General features: G+C 37.0%; 1 protein-coding gene across 1 annotated transcript; it reads right to left on the bottom strand.

Moving 5' to 3' along the window:
- Positions 1 to 4,774: 4,774 nt before the first annotated feature.
- Positions 4,775 to 6,518, bottom strand: LOC129093823 (butyrophilin subfamily 2 member A2-like). The gene is made up of 5 exons (XM_054601946.1): positions 6,255 to 6,518; positions 5,648 to 5,935; positions 5,450 to 5,563; positions 5,017 to 5,209; positions 4,775 to 4,901 (listed from the first exon to the last, which is right to left on the bottom strand). The coding sequence occupies exons 1-5, from the start codon at positions 6,493 to 6,495 to the stop codon at positions 4,775 to 4,777; spliced, it is 963 nt and encodes a 320-aa protein (XP_054457921.1). The 5' UTR covers positions 6,496 to 6,518.
- Between the last annotated feature and the right edge of the window lie 9,994 nt (positions 6,519 to 16,512).

Here is a 16,512-nt window from a genome sequence, read left to right as displayed (position 1 = left end):
TCAGCTGGTTCTGTGATCCTGGAGGTTCCTGCCCGTCCAGTGGTGGAGGGAGGCGACGTGATTCTACATTGTAAGGAGAAGACTCAGTCAAAACACATTGCTGATTTCTACAAAGACGGCTCTCACCTCGGGACACAGTATGAAAACCACCTGATCATCCGGAACGCTTCCAAGTCTGATGAAGGACTCTACAGGTGCAGCATCTCTGGAGCTGGAGAATCACCACAGAGCTGGCTGGCTGTTTCTGACCTGAGTGAAGGTGATTCATGCTTTGATGTGTTTGGATGTTGTGTTTCTCTTTAGGTTCTAGACGGATGATATAAACATGTTTAATATCTCTCTTTCCAGCAGCAGAAGAGGAGACTGGTCCTCCCCACTCCCCCACTCTCCTGTCCCTGCTCTGGGTTGTTTTGTTAGTGGTTCTACCCACGTTGGTGGTAGAAATACTCCTCTGTAGGAAAGACAGAGGTAAACACAACAAAATGACGCTGATTTGTCACCATCTCGACACCAAGTGGTCGCTTCACAGCCAGACTCCCGTCAGTGTGAGGTTGAGGCAACATAAGAGCTTTTGGTCACGGTTAGGAAAAGATCTTGGTTTTGGTTGAAGGCTGTTATGTGTCATGCAGTTTGTTATAAAGGCCTTGTATGTTACTTACTTGTACATCACAATATATGTAACTATAGAGCCAGTGAAAGCCAGCGTCTTCAGAATGAATCCCATTGGAAAGGCCAGAGCTGTGTTTGAGCTTGTTTTCTACCTGTTTTTAGCCAAGCTGGTTATTTACATTACACACTTTAGCCCGAGGTAAAGGATAAATTACCATGACATTTGGTACAGACATTCGTGGTCTCCAGAAGATGAATCCCACTGACGTAAACACCAGCAGGTCAAACTCTGGACGCATCCAATAATTCGTAAAACCTTTTAAAGTAAAAAATAATTTAATAATTGAAAATAAATGACTTATTATGAATTAGTTTTTAACTTCGACAGCCAACATCTTCCTTATTGCAACAGTGGTTATTCATGTGTTATTTAGGAAGTGTCACATTAGTGTTTGTGGTGATACATTTTGGCCCCGCTGTAAAACTAGCAACATTAATGAATTGGTTAAATAATCAACAAGAACAAAAAAGTGTTGAAAAATCAAAAAACGACCTAAACAAGCAGCTTTAAATCCCCGAAATGCTGCGTAAAATGTTTAAGGATGAAGACATATTGAATAGTGAATCAGTAAAATACGTTTCTTTGTTTCCCAAACAGAGCCAGAGGTGTCGGCAGCAGGTACCAAACCAGGTCCACCAGAGGAGAGAGTCTATTCTACAGTCCACTATAGGTGAGATACTGAAAGGCTGTTTGTGTGCTTCCACTCAACCAAGTAACAAGCACAGGGGTTAGCAGAGCACTTTTAGACAACGCAGAAAGAAGTGCTACAGCAGAAAAAGCTTCACGGTGAAGTTGAGTGAAGCCGGGAATCAGTTATTAGAGAGTTTAACTAAAGATGCATTACAGCTATATCCCATAAACCATGACACAACTGTCTTTGGAGAGAAGTCAAGAAGACCTTTTCCATTTTCCCTTTTTCAGGAATCTCCATTTTGTGTGTTTTACAGGCTGAGACACCTGAATGAAGGACAGAAGAGATGATCTGTTCAAAGCTTCTGTGTGTTAGTTAGGAAGTCCTACTGTCTCACTCCATGATGTTACAGTTGCTCAGCGTATTTAAAATGTCTGATACATCATTTTAAATCTGTAAAAACATTTTTGAAAATAGGGAAAATGTAAAAACATTCTATTTTCTACATTTTAAATGTCCTGCACAGCATGTAGTTTTCTTTCCATTATCAGATGGGTATTTTTAACCATAAAACTTTTTTATTTTGTCATGGTCATCCTAAAAATCTTTGAGCTGGACGTCCATTGAAAGAAAGTAATGACCAAAGATTAGAAATGTAATTGTTGTCTGAATAATGTTCCCAGAGCAGCAGTTTGGTTAAGTTATTGTTTTGTAATTAATCAACTTTTCCACCTCAGATAAAAAAGCATTGAATCTTTTTTTGTGATTTGAAGACTTTTTAATCGAATTTCTGGTGTTTATTTATGCTGAAATTAAAAACGTGCTTAAAAACAGGCAGATGTAAACGCTCTAACTGTTCACATGGATGGACGGAACAATTAAAAGGGGTGAAGCCGTTTACAGCGGGTGAAAAGAGTTGTGTGGTTTATGAGAGAGTAACAGTTTAACCACGTGGTTCTATCTGATCTGTTCACACGTCTGAGGAGCTGCTGCTGCTTTTAAATACACTGGCTGTGGTCACCATGCTGTTAGGGCAGAGCAGAAACAGACACACTGACTTTACTGACACATTTAGAAGACGTTCCATTAACATACTAGAAGCCACTGACCTCTGTCACTGTGACTTGCCTGTATGAGAAGTCTGTTAACAGGTGTTGTGGAGTACCACTGTATATATGTATAGGCCTTCTGTGGCTGCAGGGGGAGCAAGCTGAAGTCTGATGAATCGCTGTGACATCACTTGGTTCCGTAACTTAAATACTCTAAATAAAATAGTATACATCTCATACTAGCAAATGTCCAACACAACACATGAAACCAATCCTTAATCCACTGAATACTAGTGTGATGTACCAAGTTAACAAAAGCATATTATTGTCTTTCCAACCATGTACAATGTTAGCAGTTGTATTATTACACTGTGCAGACATCAGTGTTTTTCATAACCAGTTAGGTTCAGGTTCATCTCAACTGTGAACTTCTGCTCTTAGGACAGAAGGGTTACATGTGATGAGCGAGTTTACCCTTTAAATAACTTTTTTAGATTGGTAAATATTAACACACTACTTTTAAAAAAGTGGGAACCTTAAACACTCAGATTTAGGAACATGGGCTGTTCAAAGATGGGGAGAAGTGGTTTCATCAACGGTCTTCATCCGCGGTCTCGCTCATAGCATCAGTCTTATTTTGAAGAGGTGTCGCTTTATCAGTGTAGCAGTTAAACCTCTTTGTGGTTAATGTTTACAAGAACAGAGCCGCTGCAGCTTCTACATGTGCTCACTGCTCAGAGTTCAAGCTTAGGTCAAGCATGGTAAACTGTCAGTCTAATGCCCTATTTATGTTATTAACACAATGACAGTTTTCACTTATGCAGTAATGCTATTAAAGTTACCGATCCAAAATATGCAGACAAGGAGTCATGTTTTATTTTTATTCATTTTTGTTTAATATTTGTTCTTCTACAATAACACTAACAGGCCCTTTGCAACTTTCTATAGTTCATGCTAATTCTTTGTAATATTTACATAGAAGCCTTTATTACATTCAGATTATCCTCTCTGCTGTGATTTTTATCTCATGCACTTAAAAAAAGCACTTCCAAAGTCTAAGTAAAAGACTGATAGTTCAGTGCTGCCCAGAATTGTTATGCCTAATGCAGTTTACTATACAGGGTTTGACATAGTTTGAACACCTGTACTATCTACTTGTGCACAGAATGAATAGTTCAATCCATGACTAGATTTGTATTTTTTACCAAACAACATAAAAAATGCATACACATAATTAACTACCTCCATTATCTACATAAAAAGCTGATATATAGACGTCTGTCTACTGTTTAACAAATCGTTGTGGTGCAGCGCAGCAACAGCAGCATCTTCAGTCCTCCGTCAGAGTCTACACCATCCATATACCACTGGGCACTCAGATGCATTTTGACAGCCACATACTCAATCTGTAGTTATGAGCAAAACACTATTTTATTTGTTATTAGCACAAAGTGTGAGTGATTTAAGCTGCTGTTTGATGTCGAAAAAGTAGTGCTGAAAACACAATGATGCCCATTACTCACCTCAAATCTCAAAAACCTGGATGAAAGTTAGAGAATTTTTTTTTTTTTGAACTAAACCAAAATTTTATTATTTATCATTTTAAAAAGGTACACACACACACACACACACACACACACACACACACACATATACACATAATATATAATATATAATATATATATATATATATATATATATATATATATATATATATATATATATATATATATATATATATATATATATATATACACAACACCCTGAGAAGCCCTCCACAGAATGACCCCAGCATATCTGCTCAGGACTAAAGACATGGAGATTATTTCTGATGCTAAAGTATGACCATTTGTTCTTCAGTTAGACTATGACATATCAAAGCAAAATAGCAGAATGAGAATGTTTTAGGAGTGGATCTCCATTTTGTACATATACAATGAAAAAAAACCCGTCTGGCTGATGTTTTTTCACTACTGATAATCAGTCGAAGCTGGTAACGCACAAGAGAAGTAGAAATTATAACTAAGGCAAGACTGAACAGCATTGTTTGCGAGTAATATCAATAAAAACAATGCACTATTTAAAACTTTGTGCAACACATTTGATGAGTCCGTTGGTAAGATGTCAATGACACACACAGTGTGTTTTGGTGAAAACACAGAGTGTAAACTAAGCCTTTAAGAATCCTGCAGAACGTTGTGTTGCACTAGTGTAATACAGTGAAGCATCAAGGACATTCTACTGCAATGGTGTTACACAGTATCCTCAAAATAGACCATGGGATGGATGAACATACAAAACTACAAAGAAAGCTTCACTACCAGTTACATTCAAATTATATAATGACATATTTTCCGTGTTGCATTGTGTTTCTACTCAAACATGAGAAAACACTCTTCTTCTTTAACTTTTCTTCTTCTTCTTTTATTTGTTTTCTTCCTCCATGTGGTTCTGTGTTGTAGTCTTCCTGTCTGTTACTTCATCAATTACACTCTTTGTCATCACTAACAGTTTCTCTGTATCCAGCTCTAGTTGGTCAAGTTCCCTCTTTCTGTCAGTCAGGCACCATTTGTAAACAGAGATTATTTCTTTCAGCTTCATGCATCCTGGTGAACTGAAGATTTTTATTATCTTCATCTTTCTCTGTAAAATCTTTCTCCACTGACTCAAGCTTCATCTCATTGTCCCCCACCAGTCTCTCCATCTTCTCCTGTTGCCCTTTCAGTCGATCTCTCTGCTTCTTCAATTCCTCCTCCTGTTTCATCAGTGCACCCACCATATCTCCATGTTCTTTCTCTTTCCTCTTCTCACTCTCTGCCATGAGCTGCTGTCGTTCTCTTTGGTCATCCATCATGGTTTCTGTAAGTTAATAACAGCAGTTGCATTCTAAGTGTACATGTACGTGAACATGAGTTGATACAACCTCAGCTGAAACTTATAGGGTTCAGGTAAAATACAAAAAGAGTTCAATTAGAAGCATCTAAAACAGGAGTTTTTGCTTATTTTTTTGTAAAACCCCGTCATAGCAGTACAGCCAATACATTATCTTGAATTTTAAAATGAGGAACAAAAGTTACAATTCATTTATTTCTCACTTACTGTTTTTGTTTCGCCTCCATCTCCATACAGCAAAGACAACAGCAAGAACACACGTGAAGGAAACGACCAAACTGATGCAAACAACAGAACTACACGGAGCCACGAAGAAATCATCTGAAATTATAAAACAAATGATTAAGTTTTACATCAGCTGTTTGAAAACTGTGCTAACAGCATGACTGTATGAATAGTTCCTACCTGGAACAGTGATGTGTGTCTCTCTGGTCTGGTTGGTGTTCTTCTGTTGGACTCTACAGGTGAAGCTGTTGCTGTGTCTCTTCTCCACAGTCACTCTGCTGCTGACAGTATAGAGGTCATCAGGACCTCTGACTGTCTCTGTAGGTCCAGCAGAGAGGAGGTTTCCCTCAGCGTCCAGCCACAACACCTCCGGCTCTGGATACCAGCCTCTGGACTCACAGTCTAACACCACTCCACTGGAGGATCTGTCGATTCCTGATAGACTGACGAAGGGCGATGAAGAAACCCCTGAAGAGCACAGTGAGACATTAGCTTATAGAGTCAATTATAAAAAGATGTCCATTCTCTTTTCTGCCTTGACATATATCCACTTGGTGTCTGTTGCATATTCAAGGAACATGTATAACGAAGTTTCATGTTTTTGGAAAAAACCTTTATGCATGACTGAGTATTTGACATTAAAATGATACATTATCGGGAAAGTTCATTCATTTTAATTTGTTTCCATTATTCATGTAAATGTGAGAATATGAAGCATTCAGTCGTCATGTCCAGTAAAACAATTTGCACAATAATGATGGTAAAATGACGATATAATCATGCTTACCAACAACAAGCTGCACAGTCGAGTCTTTATCCGAATCTGGAAAGTAACATCTGTATGTTCCCTCATCAGAGAGTTTTACTTTGTGGAGAGTCAGCGAAACGTCTCCGTGCTTCAGTTGGTTGACGGACACCGATGTTCGTCCTTTGTAGGACGGATGCTGGTTCAAGTAAAGGTCTTGACGTTCGTGCCACACATGGACAAATCTGGGATTCAAGTCAGGTCTCGCCCACTCAAACGTCATAGCAGAAGCATCCCCAGCCGGTTTCAGATGGCACGGCAATGTAATGTCATCACCAATTGTTACAATCACTGGCTGGAGGGGTCCAACTACCTCAAACTGACCTGGAAAGAAACATCCTGCAGTCAAACTATTCATATCTGTAAAGGGACATTTTCACTGTCTACATTAGGTTGATTGGAGTCAATTGAATTTACAGGCATTGCCAATAAGAATATGTGAGACCTGACAACCTGATTCTGATCAACATTTCTCAGTACATTGCATTGAAAGCATCTTAAATTACTGTAAATGTACTAGTTTCAGTTTTTTTGCCTCACTTCAAACCAAACTGGGTTGTTTCTGTTGTGTTTGTGTGTTAGTCATACCGCCACAGGAGTGTGTTAGGAGGAGGAGGACGGCAGTGTGATAGGAAACTGGAACACTAAAAGCAGTGAGCCCTTCCGTCGACAGCCTCTTCTTCAGGTGAAGCATCATTCTGTAAAATTCAAATAAATGAATAAAAACAAAAGTAAAACAAACAGCTTGCTTCAAACAGATTCATTCCTAAAGACAGAATAGAAAAGTGGGTACATCTGGTATCTGTGAGGCTCCATGTTTTGCCATTTTTTGAAGGACAAAGCAGACAAGAAAAGATGTGATACTTACCGCCTCTTTGCACCCAGTTTTACTGAGCTCTTTTAATGACTCTTTGTGAACAGTCCACTAGTCCACCACGCTGGAGATGAAGGCATCAATAAGATATTTAGTTGCATCCAGCTCTTGACTTGCTTTAAGCTTTAAAATGTGGATCTATGCTTGTCTGTAACCGTTGGTAACTAATGTCAAAAGACAAGCCTGCACTCTGTGAGGCAGTAAAGACTGTTAAACATTAACTAGCTGCATATAAAAGTTCCACTGTGTGACCTGTTCAACATTTTTACATTAGCCACTTATCAAATGCCAGTTTATTTCTCTAGTTTGCAAAACTCATATGTTTTAAACAAGAAGCGACCATTGTTTTACAAATGAAAACTGCAGTTTATTTCAATACTGAGGTAGGTAGGAATTAAAAGATCAAAGGTAATCTCATACCTGGTGTGTGCCTCAAAGATCGTCTCACTGCATCAAAGGAAGCTGCAGAAGCAAAGTCCTCTAATAACATACTTTGACCCCTGCCATCTGTAACAAAAAAGGTGTGTCCATCTGGTGATTTCCTGTCAGTGTAACGTCTAACAGCCACGTTTAGCCAACTGAAAATTGTTCAACAGAAATGGACTTGATGGCCAGCTGCTCCAGTGGAGCTGCTGGGTGACCTGTAGATCAGACTGGGCATACTGGGAAGCTTTGAGGTCTGAATGTGTGCAACTGTGAGGATCAAGGATGTTGCTTTTCCCTGAAGCCTCCCTAGTTGTATGAAACTATAAAATGAATTAGGTTTTATTTGTCCTGGTTTAGAATGGTCAGTTTCTCAAAAATAGTTATAACGTAGGTCAATCGAATTACATTGGTGACATAAGAAGCGTTTCAAAATTATATTTTACAAACTTAAAGTAAATGTTACTTTCTTTCAACAGTATTCCAGTAGAGGCCTTAATACAATGACTTTTTCTTTTTTTCCCTGCAATTCATTTTACATCAATATATTGATAATATATTATATTTAGACTGTTGTTGTCATAAGAACAGTCACAGGAAAAACTCCCCTAAAAAACCCTTTAACCTCCCAGGATGGACAAACAGATGTCATGTGTACAGAATGAACAACATAACAGAGTTACAACACATTCAATGCATAAATGATGAATTAATGGAGAATACAGAATACATCCTAATTATTATAACTTATTGACTCGTTTCCTCACTCTGACTCAGGCTCTTGTTTTAAGATAAACGTGCAAAGTACTTTTAAAGCTTACATTAATTATTCTACCTACAGCCACTGGATTAAAATGGAGGCTCTGCCTTTTATACATCTGTTCCACACTTGTCTTTCAGAAACAAGTCACAACAAAGTGAAAGATATGAGAAAAGATTTATTTCTCTGCAGGGTTCTTTCCAGAATGTTGTCAGACACTTATAACAAAAACAAGCACTTTTATAGGATGAACATTGACGGTGAGCAGTTCCCCCAGCAATTGCATAACAACCTGTTTAGCTACTGCCTTCTGCTGTGTTCTCCCTAAATACTGGACCATAAGTCACTTACACACAAAAACATGGAGAATAGGGTCCGGTTGAAAAAGACCAAAATTACCCTTTAGGAATTCATAATCTGTAAAAAAAACATCTCGTTTTATAGAATGCATAACATTTGTAAAATACAACATCTTAAGAAAACTGCAGCTGTGTACAATGGCACCCTACAATAACCCTAACCCTAATTAATATAGCAAATTCAGAAATTACATTTTAAATTAAACAACTATCTCAAGCTACGTCCATGATTCAACAAAAACAGTACACTCAGGAGTTTATCATCTGTGTGGTTATGAAGTTAAAGACTACTTTTTTTCTTGGCTGGACCACACAATGACTTTACATAATAACACCTCCAGTTTTATCAATATCATTATTTTACACTAAGCATAGTATGAAAATGTTTGCTGATATAGTAAGGTATACACACTGTAATAGCATATTCACATCGAACCTGATAAACAATCCAACATTTTTCATATTCAACTTATATCCAAACTTCATCCTGTCTTAAGAGAATTCCACCTGTGCTTTTTGAAAAGAAAAGACTAATGTTTGATGTAGAATTGTTATAATCTGGTAATTTCATATGTAAATGCTTTCCCTCAATAACTATTTTATTGATTAGATCATTTTAACCTCAGAACCTGTTTAGCCTTCACTCATACTAAGCACATTATCTATTGTCTGCATTAGTTTATTAGTATGAAACAGCACTTTCTCCATTTCTTTCATCATGCTTTCCAGTTGCCATTTTCTATGTAAAAGACTTTGTTTTTTCTCTAACACCTGTGTGTTAACAGTCGCATTCTCATGTTCCTGGTCCACTTCCTGAAGCTTCTCCCTGAGCTCCCTCCATTCTCGCTCTGCCTCCTTCAGCTGTGACTGGAGTTCCTTTTCTAGTTTTACTGCTTCATCCTGTTGTTTCCTCAATGAAGAAACATTATTCAGTTTCTCTTCTTCGTTTGTAGAGTGAGTGTGTAATTCTGAATGAGAGAGCGAAGCACAACAGAAATGTTATTTTTATGCTCTTTTGGATACGTATGTAGCCAAATAACATGTGCAAATAACTAAATCAACAAACACACGCATCTCGACCGGTTATCAGCTAAATCATAGTCACAGTTAATGTTACAAAAAATAACTATGCTGCTGTATCTCCTTTAGCTTGCACAATCTAAAATCACAAGTCCTCTTTCTTCAATATACTGAAGAATTACTTTTCGTGTGAGATTCGCTTTGAGATGGATTACTATATAACATTACTTCCTTCATCTTTGTATTCTTGTCTGGCCTTTACAGTACATGAAGAAAGCATGACTGTATTTAACAATGACAATCAAATCAATAAGACAAAGTTCGATAATACTTTATGTAATAAAACAGACTGTCTCCTTTCAGTGTAAACTGCTACGTATGACAGTATGAGATCACAGTAATCCCTTTGTGTGCTCACCTTGTGTCACATCCTCAGGAGAAGATGGTGTGGGATCTTCTGCTGATTCACTCGCTTTGGCTTTCTCTGAAACAGAGAGCGATGCTGGTAAATTCTCTCAATGTGCCAGTACTTCTTTCTCACACTTATCTTTCTTTTCTATCTATTTCTAAGCTTGAGTACATTTTTTTTGAAAGACACCGTGTCTTACCTTTGTCTTTGGATTTCATTTTCTCAAACACACGCAGAGAAATTACAAAAACAACAAGGACAATGACACCAATCACGATGGGATAAAAGACATCACTGCTGAAACAGTCTGAACTAGATGGATTATCTGAAATGATAAGATACAGAACAACATGGCATTTAGGACACAGGAGTCAGAGCAACGCGCTATTTGCAGTCCCCTCAGAGCCAGCCCGCTTCAGAGGTGGCCACCTCCAGCCCCGCTGCTTTACGTGTATATATTATGTATATGTTTGTACTTACATATATAATTCAAAGTACATGTGACACTTAATTAGTTAGAGAACACCAATGGTAAGTACATTTTCTTCGTATCTATGCTTTTGCCTATTCACTACATGTTTACACACATACATACATTCACATGTTTACTCTTTGCATTTGGTATTTCATGTATTAAGAGAAAGCCTTGATTCTAATAAGTACGTTGGCCCTGAGAGCTCAACTCACTGCAGCTACAAGAAGATAAAGATCTTAATTAATCTGACAACATGAGCAGCACTTAGCAAAACTCCCTGCCAAGTCAGGGAACACAACCAAATACAAATGCTGGAAGTCTTACAGAATGAGATAAAAATACCTTTTTAATTGACTTCCTCTTCTTTTTTTTTACATTCTGATGGCCTGATTCTGATGTTAACTGTGAAGCTAGTTATCAGCAAAAGGATACTGCAAAATATTAAATAATATCAGAATAATATCATCAAAATGTTCAAAATAATTATAATATCAAATATAATATTGTTTTCCAATTTTCCAAAAACAAAGTTATAGCGTATTAAACTTTTAAGGCCACCATAGATTATCCTTCTCTTATGATGACTTTAGAATCATATTAAATGTACTGGTGTTATAGATCAATGTGAGTTGTGGCTTTCATGGACTATAGTGAAAAACTCATAAACAATACATGTCAGTATTATGGTCTTATGTACAGTTGATTGTTTGATGATACATGCAACATTAAGGTATTTTTGAAAATCTACTGACTTACATAATGGTGTTGTCAGATTTGTCCAATCAGATGAGGTCATCTCATCCTCTAAAAACAGCGGACAGAGTAAAGAGAAGCACAGCGAGGTTCAAAAAACAAAAACACAGCATCCAAAATACGAATATAGATTGCCCCAAATTTACTGACGATTGGTACAAGACATCTTCTTGTGTTAAATTGATGTTTCAGTCACCACTGAAATTACTGTCCTTGTATACTAGGCATATCAGGTCAGTGAGATAACAGCAGCTTAAAGAGAACAATAAATGGTTTCAAATATCAATCACTTGTTGTGGGGGTATTGTTCCAAGCACACAATAAACCAATACATATATTTTAGAGTTTGCTTGAACATGATGCATGTATTGTCTTAACAAGACAGCAAAAATATTGTGATTATCTGGAGGAAAATAAAAGTATCATGAAACCTCTGATGGAGCTCAGGGCTCATCCTGAAGACGTCCACTATTTTCCAGATGTTTTATCTGTATATAACAGTTTGGTCAGGGTATGCAAGCTAAGCTCTGCCTATATTCAATATATAAAAGTACTCAACATTCCCCCATGGACACCCCAGTCTTGCAAGGACTGGGCAACCGTGACAACACACAAAAAAACACATTTGGTTAAAAACATAGGAAGGAGGAAGTGTTTTTTTGTGCAATTTACTTTGCTCTCACTTCACCCTTAGTGAGCCTGAAACAGAGCTATACTTCATTACCAAATTTAAAGAACATTATGACTCGTAGATAGATTCGTCCAAGTCCAAGCTTTACCATGACATATGAATTCATGTGAGTGGAGATTACCCTCTTTTATACTGGTTTTACGTGTAAATTGTGATGATGTAGGGATGGAAAAAAGGAGTTATAGCACATAGAAAGCTACATCAGTTGCAATGCTATAATGCATTTTGCAAAACTAGGGACATGGATTAAAAAGAAAAAATCACATGGTGCTAGCTACTGCACGGTGCTATCTGTAAGTACAAAGGTGGAACTTGTTTGTTTGTGTGTTATTTACCTCCATCAATCTGTATATGGAGAGAGATGACGACAAGGGTAAGGGTGAGAAATGATGAACTGGTACTGAGCACATAATTAGGTGGCACTTCATTCTTTAGGCGACACATCCTTGGGTTCTGAAAAATAAAACCAACTGAAATTTACAAACAAAGAAGCAAACAAAAAAGGAGATTTTTCTTAGCTAGTGTAAATAAATGACGAACTTGCACTGTGGGTTGCAATGTTTGGGCATATACACGAGTTGTATATAAAAAAGATAAATTTAGGCAATGGAGTTGGATTTATATCCTGAATTGTAGTCCCTAAGTATGGGTCATATGTTGCAAGTAGTTTGCTGAGTTATTAAACTTGTAAATAGTTCTTATGCCGGCCTAGTTTATACTGAACTGAATGTTATAGCTTGAACCAGCAGCAGACTGGATATTCTCAACAATGTCAGATGGACATCAACATACCAACTAGAATGACAGGGAATTGTCTCTGGCAGCTGCAATGGATCCGGTGGATATTTGTCATGACAGTAAACAGCTCAAACTCTAATTTTACATGCAATACTGATCCTAAAGTTAACATGACACTGTTTCTCAGATAACCTCCAATACAACTGTGATTAAAGGACTGAAATATATTCTATTCATGTTCAAATACAATACATCATACATTTTTGGGAGAGAAATATATCATCAAACTGGGTGGTAATGGATTGTATGAACAGTATCTGCAAAATATGATTGCTTACATTTTTACTGTGATCATTCTTTATATTAAGTTTGCCTCCTGTGTCTCTCTCTTTCCTTACCTTCTCCAGTTGCAGTTTTTGATTCATCTGTAACTTTTTGTTGTCCCAACTAATGTGCCCATTTTGGAAAACTGCGTGGATTTGTTCAAACAAAGAAACAAAACAGTATTTCATAGACCCATCCAAAAACTAAGAACCGACACCGTTTTGACCACTACAATTACATTAAAGTGAATATTAAGTAGTTCCATTACAATACCACCATCATTTCATAAAGTTAGCTTAATTATTTTGAATTCATACAGAACCATAATTGAACAACTGTGACTTACCATTCAGTAACACAGTCAGAAATAAGGTAGTACTAAATTGACCAACCATGATGGAGATTCAGTAAATAGAAGTGGATGAGACCAAATCACCTGGAAGGATAAAACAGAACGACTTGGTACTTATTGAAGATTACAAGCACATATCAACTAAAGGCCACTAAGCAGGCATGTTGAGAACATAGGTGTGCACTCAAAGAGTAAATGTATTCAATTTGTTTCAAATAAAAAAAACGCCATTTAGAAGCACAAATGATAACATTTAGTTAAGCTTTGACAAACCTCACATGATCTGATCATTTTTATTGTTTATGAAGACATGTAAATTGTAAAGCAAAATGGAAATTAATGCAGCTTTATAATTTTGTTCAGAAAACTTTTATAAATTTTCAATTTAAAACTCCTTTGGCCAAAAGTTAGGAGTTTTTTTGTATGCGTGTGAATGCATGTTGTGTGAAGTTTTAAAAAGTGTGCTTGTATCCGAGTGTGCTTTGTTTTGCTGTGATATCATTTTGGAGAAACTCTTTTGCTTAAGGTTCGAGCTACAGCCAGTAATTGGCATTCAATCTATTCAAATCACTTGAACACATTTCTAATGAATCAAAATAGTTAAACTTATATATATTCAGTCATTTTTACATAATTGCCATTCCATTTATCATATATAGCAAATACGCAATCATTTTGTGTTTTGTAAATTCCCACTTTCCTCTAAGACATTAATAAATAAGAGAACAATATCTGTAAAAGTCCACATACCTGATATGCCTATCAAAGCTTCAGCTCAACTCATGGTGCATGAAGCTACACATTCAAAGTCCTCAAATGAAATATATTGTACTTTGGTCAACGGTAATCAAATAGGGTGTGTTCACCTTGTTTGACTGTCTGTTTCAGCTTCGGCTAATTTTCACTGCTATTATATTTTTATTATTTTTACATTAAAAACTTTAATTATGCCTAAAATCACATTCTTCAGAGCTAGTAGTCTATATGTTTGTAATGTATGTCAATAATTACAATCTCTATTGCTTTCGTGCTGCGTCTTATCATGGTAAACAAAATGTATTTTAGTTACACCCAGACTCAAGCTCTGACATCTTTTATGTCTTGTTAGGGTATAGCATTTATGCTCTTGAACAAACAGCAAATTAGCAGAGGCACATAGACTTGAACTTTGTACTTGTCAGCAGCAACAATGGAAAGAGATGACCCGTCATAAAAACCCAGCAGAAACTGCAACACATCTGTTGTATCAGAGCTATATGGTTATTGTATCATAAACACTTTGGCAGTTACATCAGGTGACTTCTTTGTCACCTTGGTTACCTAGGAATACAAGTTTTTATTAGATATATGAAAAGTGTCTGATTTACTGCAGAGGGCAGAGTAGGACCACTTTGTCTGATCATGAGAAGGTTACTGGTTTTAATGTTATCTCACTGATATCAGCTGCACTGTTCACTCTCCAGCTGCATCAGAGCTGCAGCCCAGCCTTTCCCACTACTGCTGTTTCACATTAAAACATTCCACTTAATGTAATGTTAATGACAATGAGCCTCGCACACATCCACTTTCCATCACAGCTCTGTCAGGTTGCACAACCAACTCTACTCCCAGCAGACCACATGACACGTGACACGTGCAATACAATACATATGCAATTATAGCTATAATAGTTTTTTCTGTCTGTAAATATAATATTTCAGTTATTGTTGATTTTCTACTGTTTTTTATTGCTTATTTATAATACTTTTTTTTTATTATTTCATTTTTATCTTGTCTTTCTTTACTATGTCTCTTGTGTGCACTTTACCCTATGCTGCTGTAATCCTGCACATTTCCCCGCTGTGGGACTAATAAAGGATTATCTTATCTTATCTTATCTTAGTTAATCTTTTAATCTTTAGCAAATTGTGGGCAAAATCTGAGACTGTGTGCATAGACTACACTAATAATAACTTTATTTGACTTATTTTAAAGATCCCCTCCAAATATTTTTTTTAAATATATAAATACACTGAGCTATAAATGATACTGAGAGTGATAAGGTTTTTCCACAAAAACTCCTCTCTTATTGAAAACACATTTTTTCACTTGATAAGTTAAACTTCTGGACACAAGATGTCTCCTACGCTACCTGAAAGGATCTTGGTTTGGGTCAAAATACATACTTGGTTAAGGAAAGGCAAGGCACCTTTATTTACGGAGCTCATTTCATTACAAAGAAACTCAATGTGCTTTACATACAAAATTAAAAAATCAAGATTAAGAAAAATCAAGCATACCACAATGGTGTAACAATAAAGATAATTCAAGATAAAAACATATAAATGTACATATGCACCCAATACCTACACACACGTTACTACACCGTAACCTTATGCTAACCTTACCCTAACATTTACCTTAGCATGAACCTTATCCTAAACTTCACTACCCTAACCTCAAACCAAGCCTTGAATGCACAACTACACACTCACACACACACACACACACACACACACACACACACACACACACACACACACACACACACACACACACACACACACACACACACACACACACACACACACAGAAAATAGGAAGGTTTCAAGCTTACCTTTAAATGTACTTACAGTTTTTATAGATCCCAATTCCTCCTTCAGTAGATGGATGTGAAAACTGCCTATGTGCACACACTCTGCACAGTGTAGGCCGATTATAAAGCTGAAAGTTCTTACTACTTCCCTTAAATTCAGATTTCAACTCTGCACTGACAGGCTGTGTTTTTTGTGGCTGAACATTTATATTTCTCTTCAAACATCAGTTGAACCAACTCAAACCTTCCATTGCATCAACACCAAAAATACCACAGGAAGAGGAGGTTCTCACTCTACACTAAACGCCTGCACTTCAGTCTGATGCTCAGGCAGTCAGCAGCCAGACAACATGGAGGTCACAGCTCTCTGCATCACACTGAGTGAGTACTGAGTCCGTCTCCTTGTTCCAGAAGGAGATTCCAAACTGAAGAAATACATAAGCTTGATTCATGAGAAGTAGAAATTCTGCAACTCACATGCATTTGT

Source organism: Anoplopoma fimbria, chromosome 7 (assembly GCF_027596085.1).
Source record: "Anoplopoma fimbria isolate UVic2021 breed Golden Eagle Sablefish chromosome 7, Afim_UVic_2022, whole genome shotgun sequence".
NCBI classification, from domain to species: domain Eukaryota; kingdom Metazoa; phylum Chordata; class Actinopteri; order Perciformes; family Anoplopomatidae; genus Anoplopoma; species Anoplopoma fimbria.
Note: the sequence above shows the minus strand (reverse complement) of the source record. Positions and strands in the feature narration are given on the sequence as shown.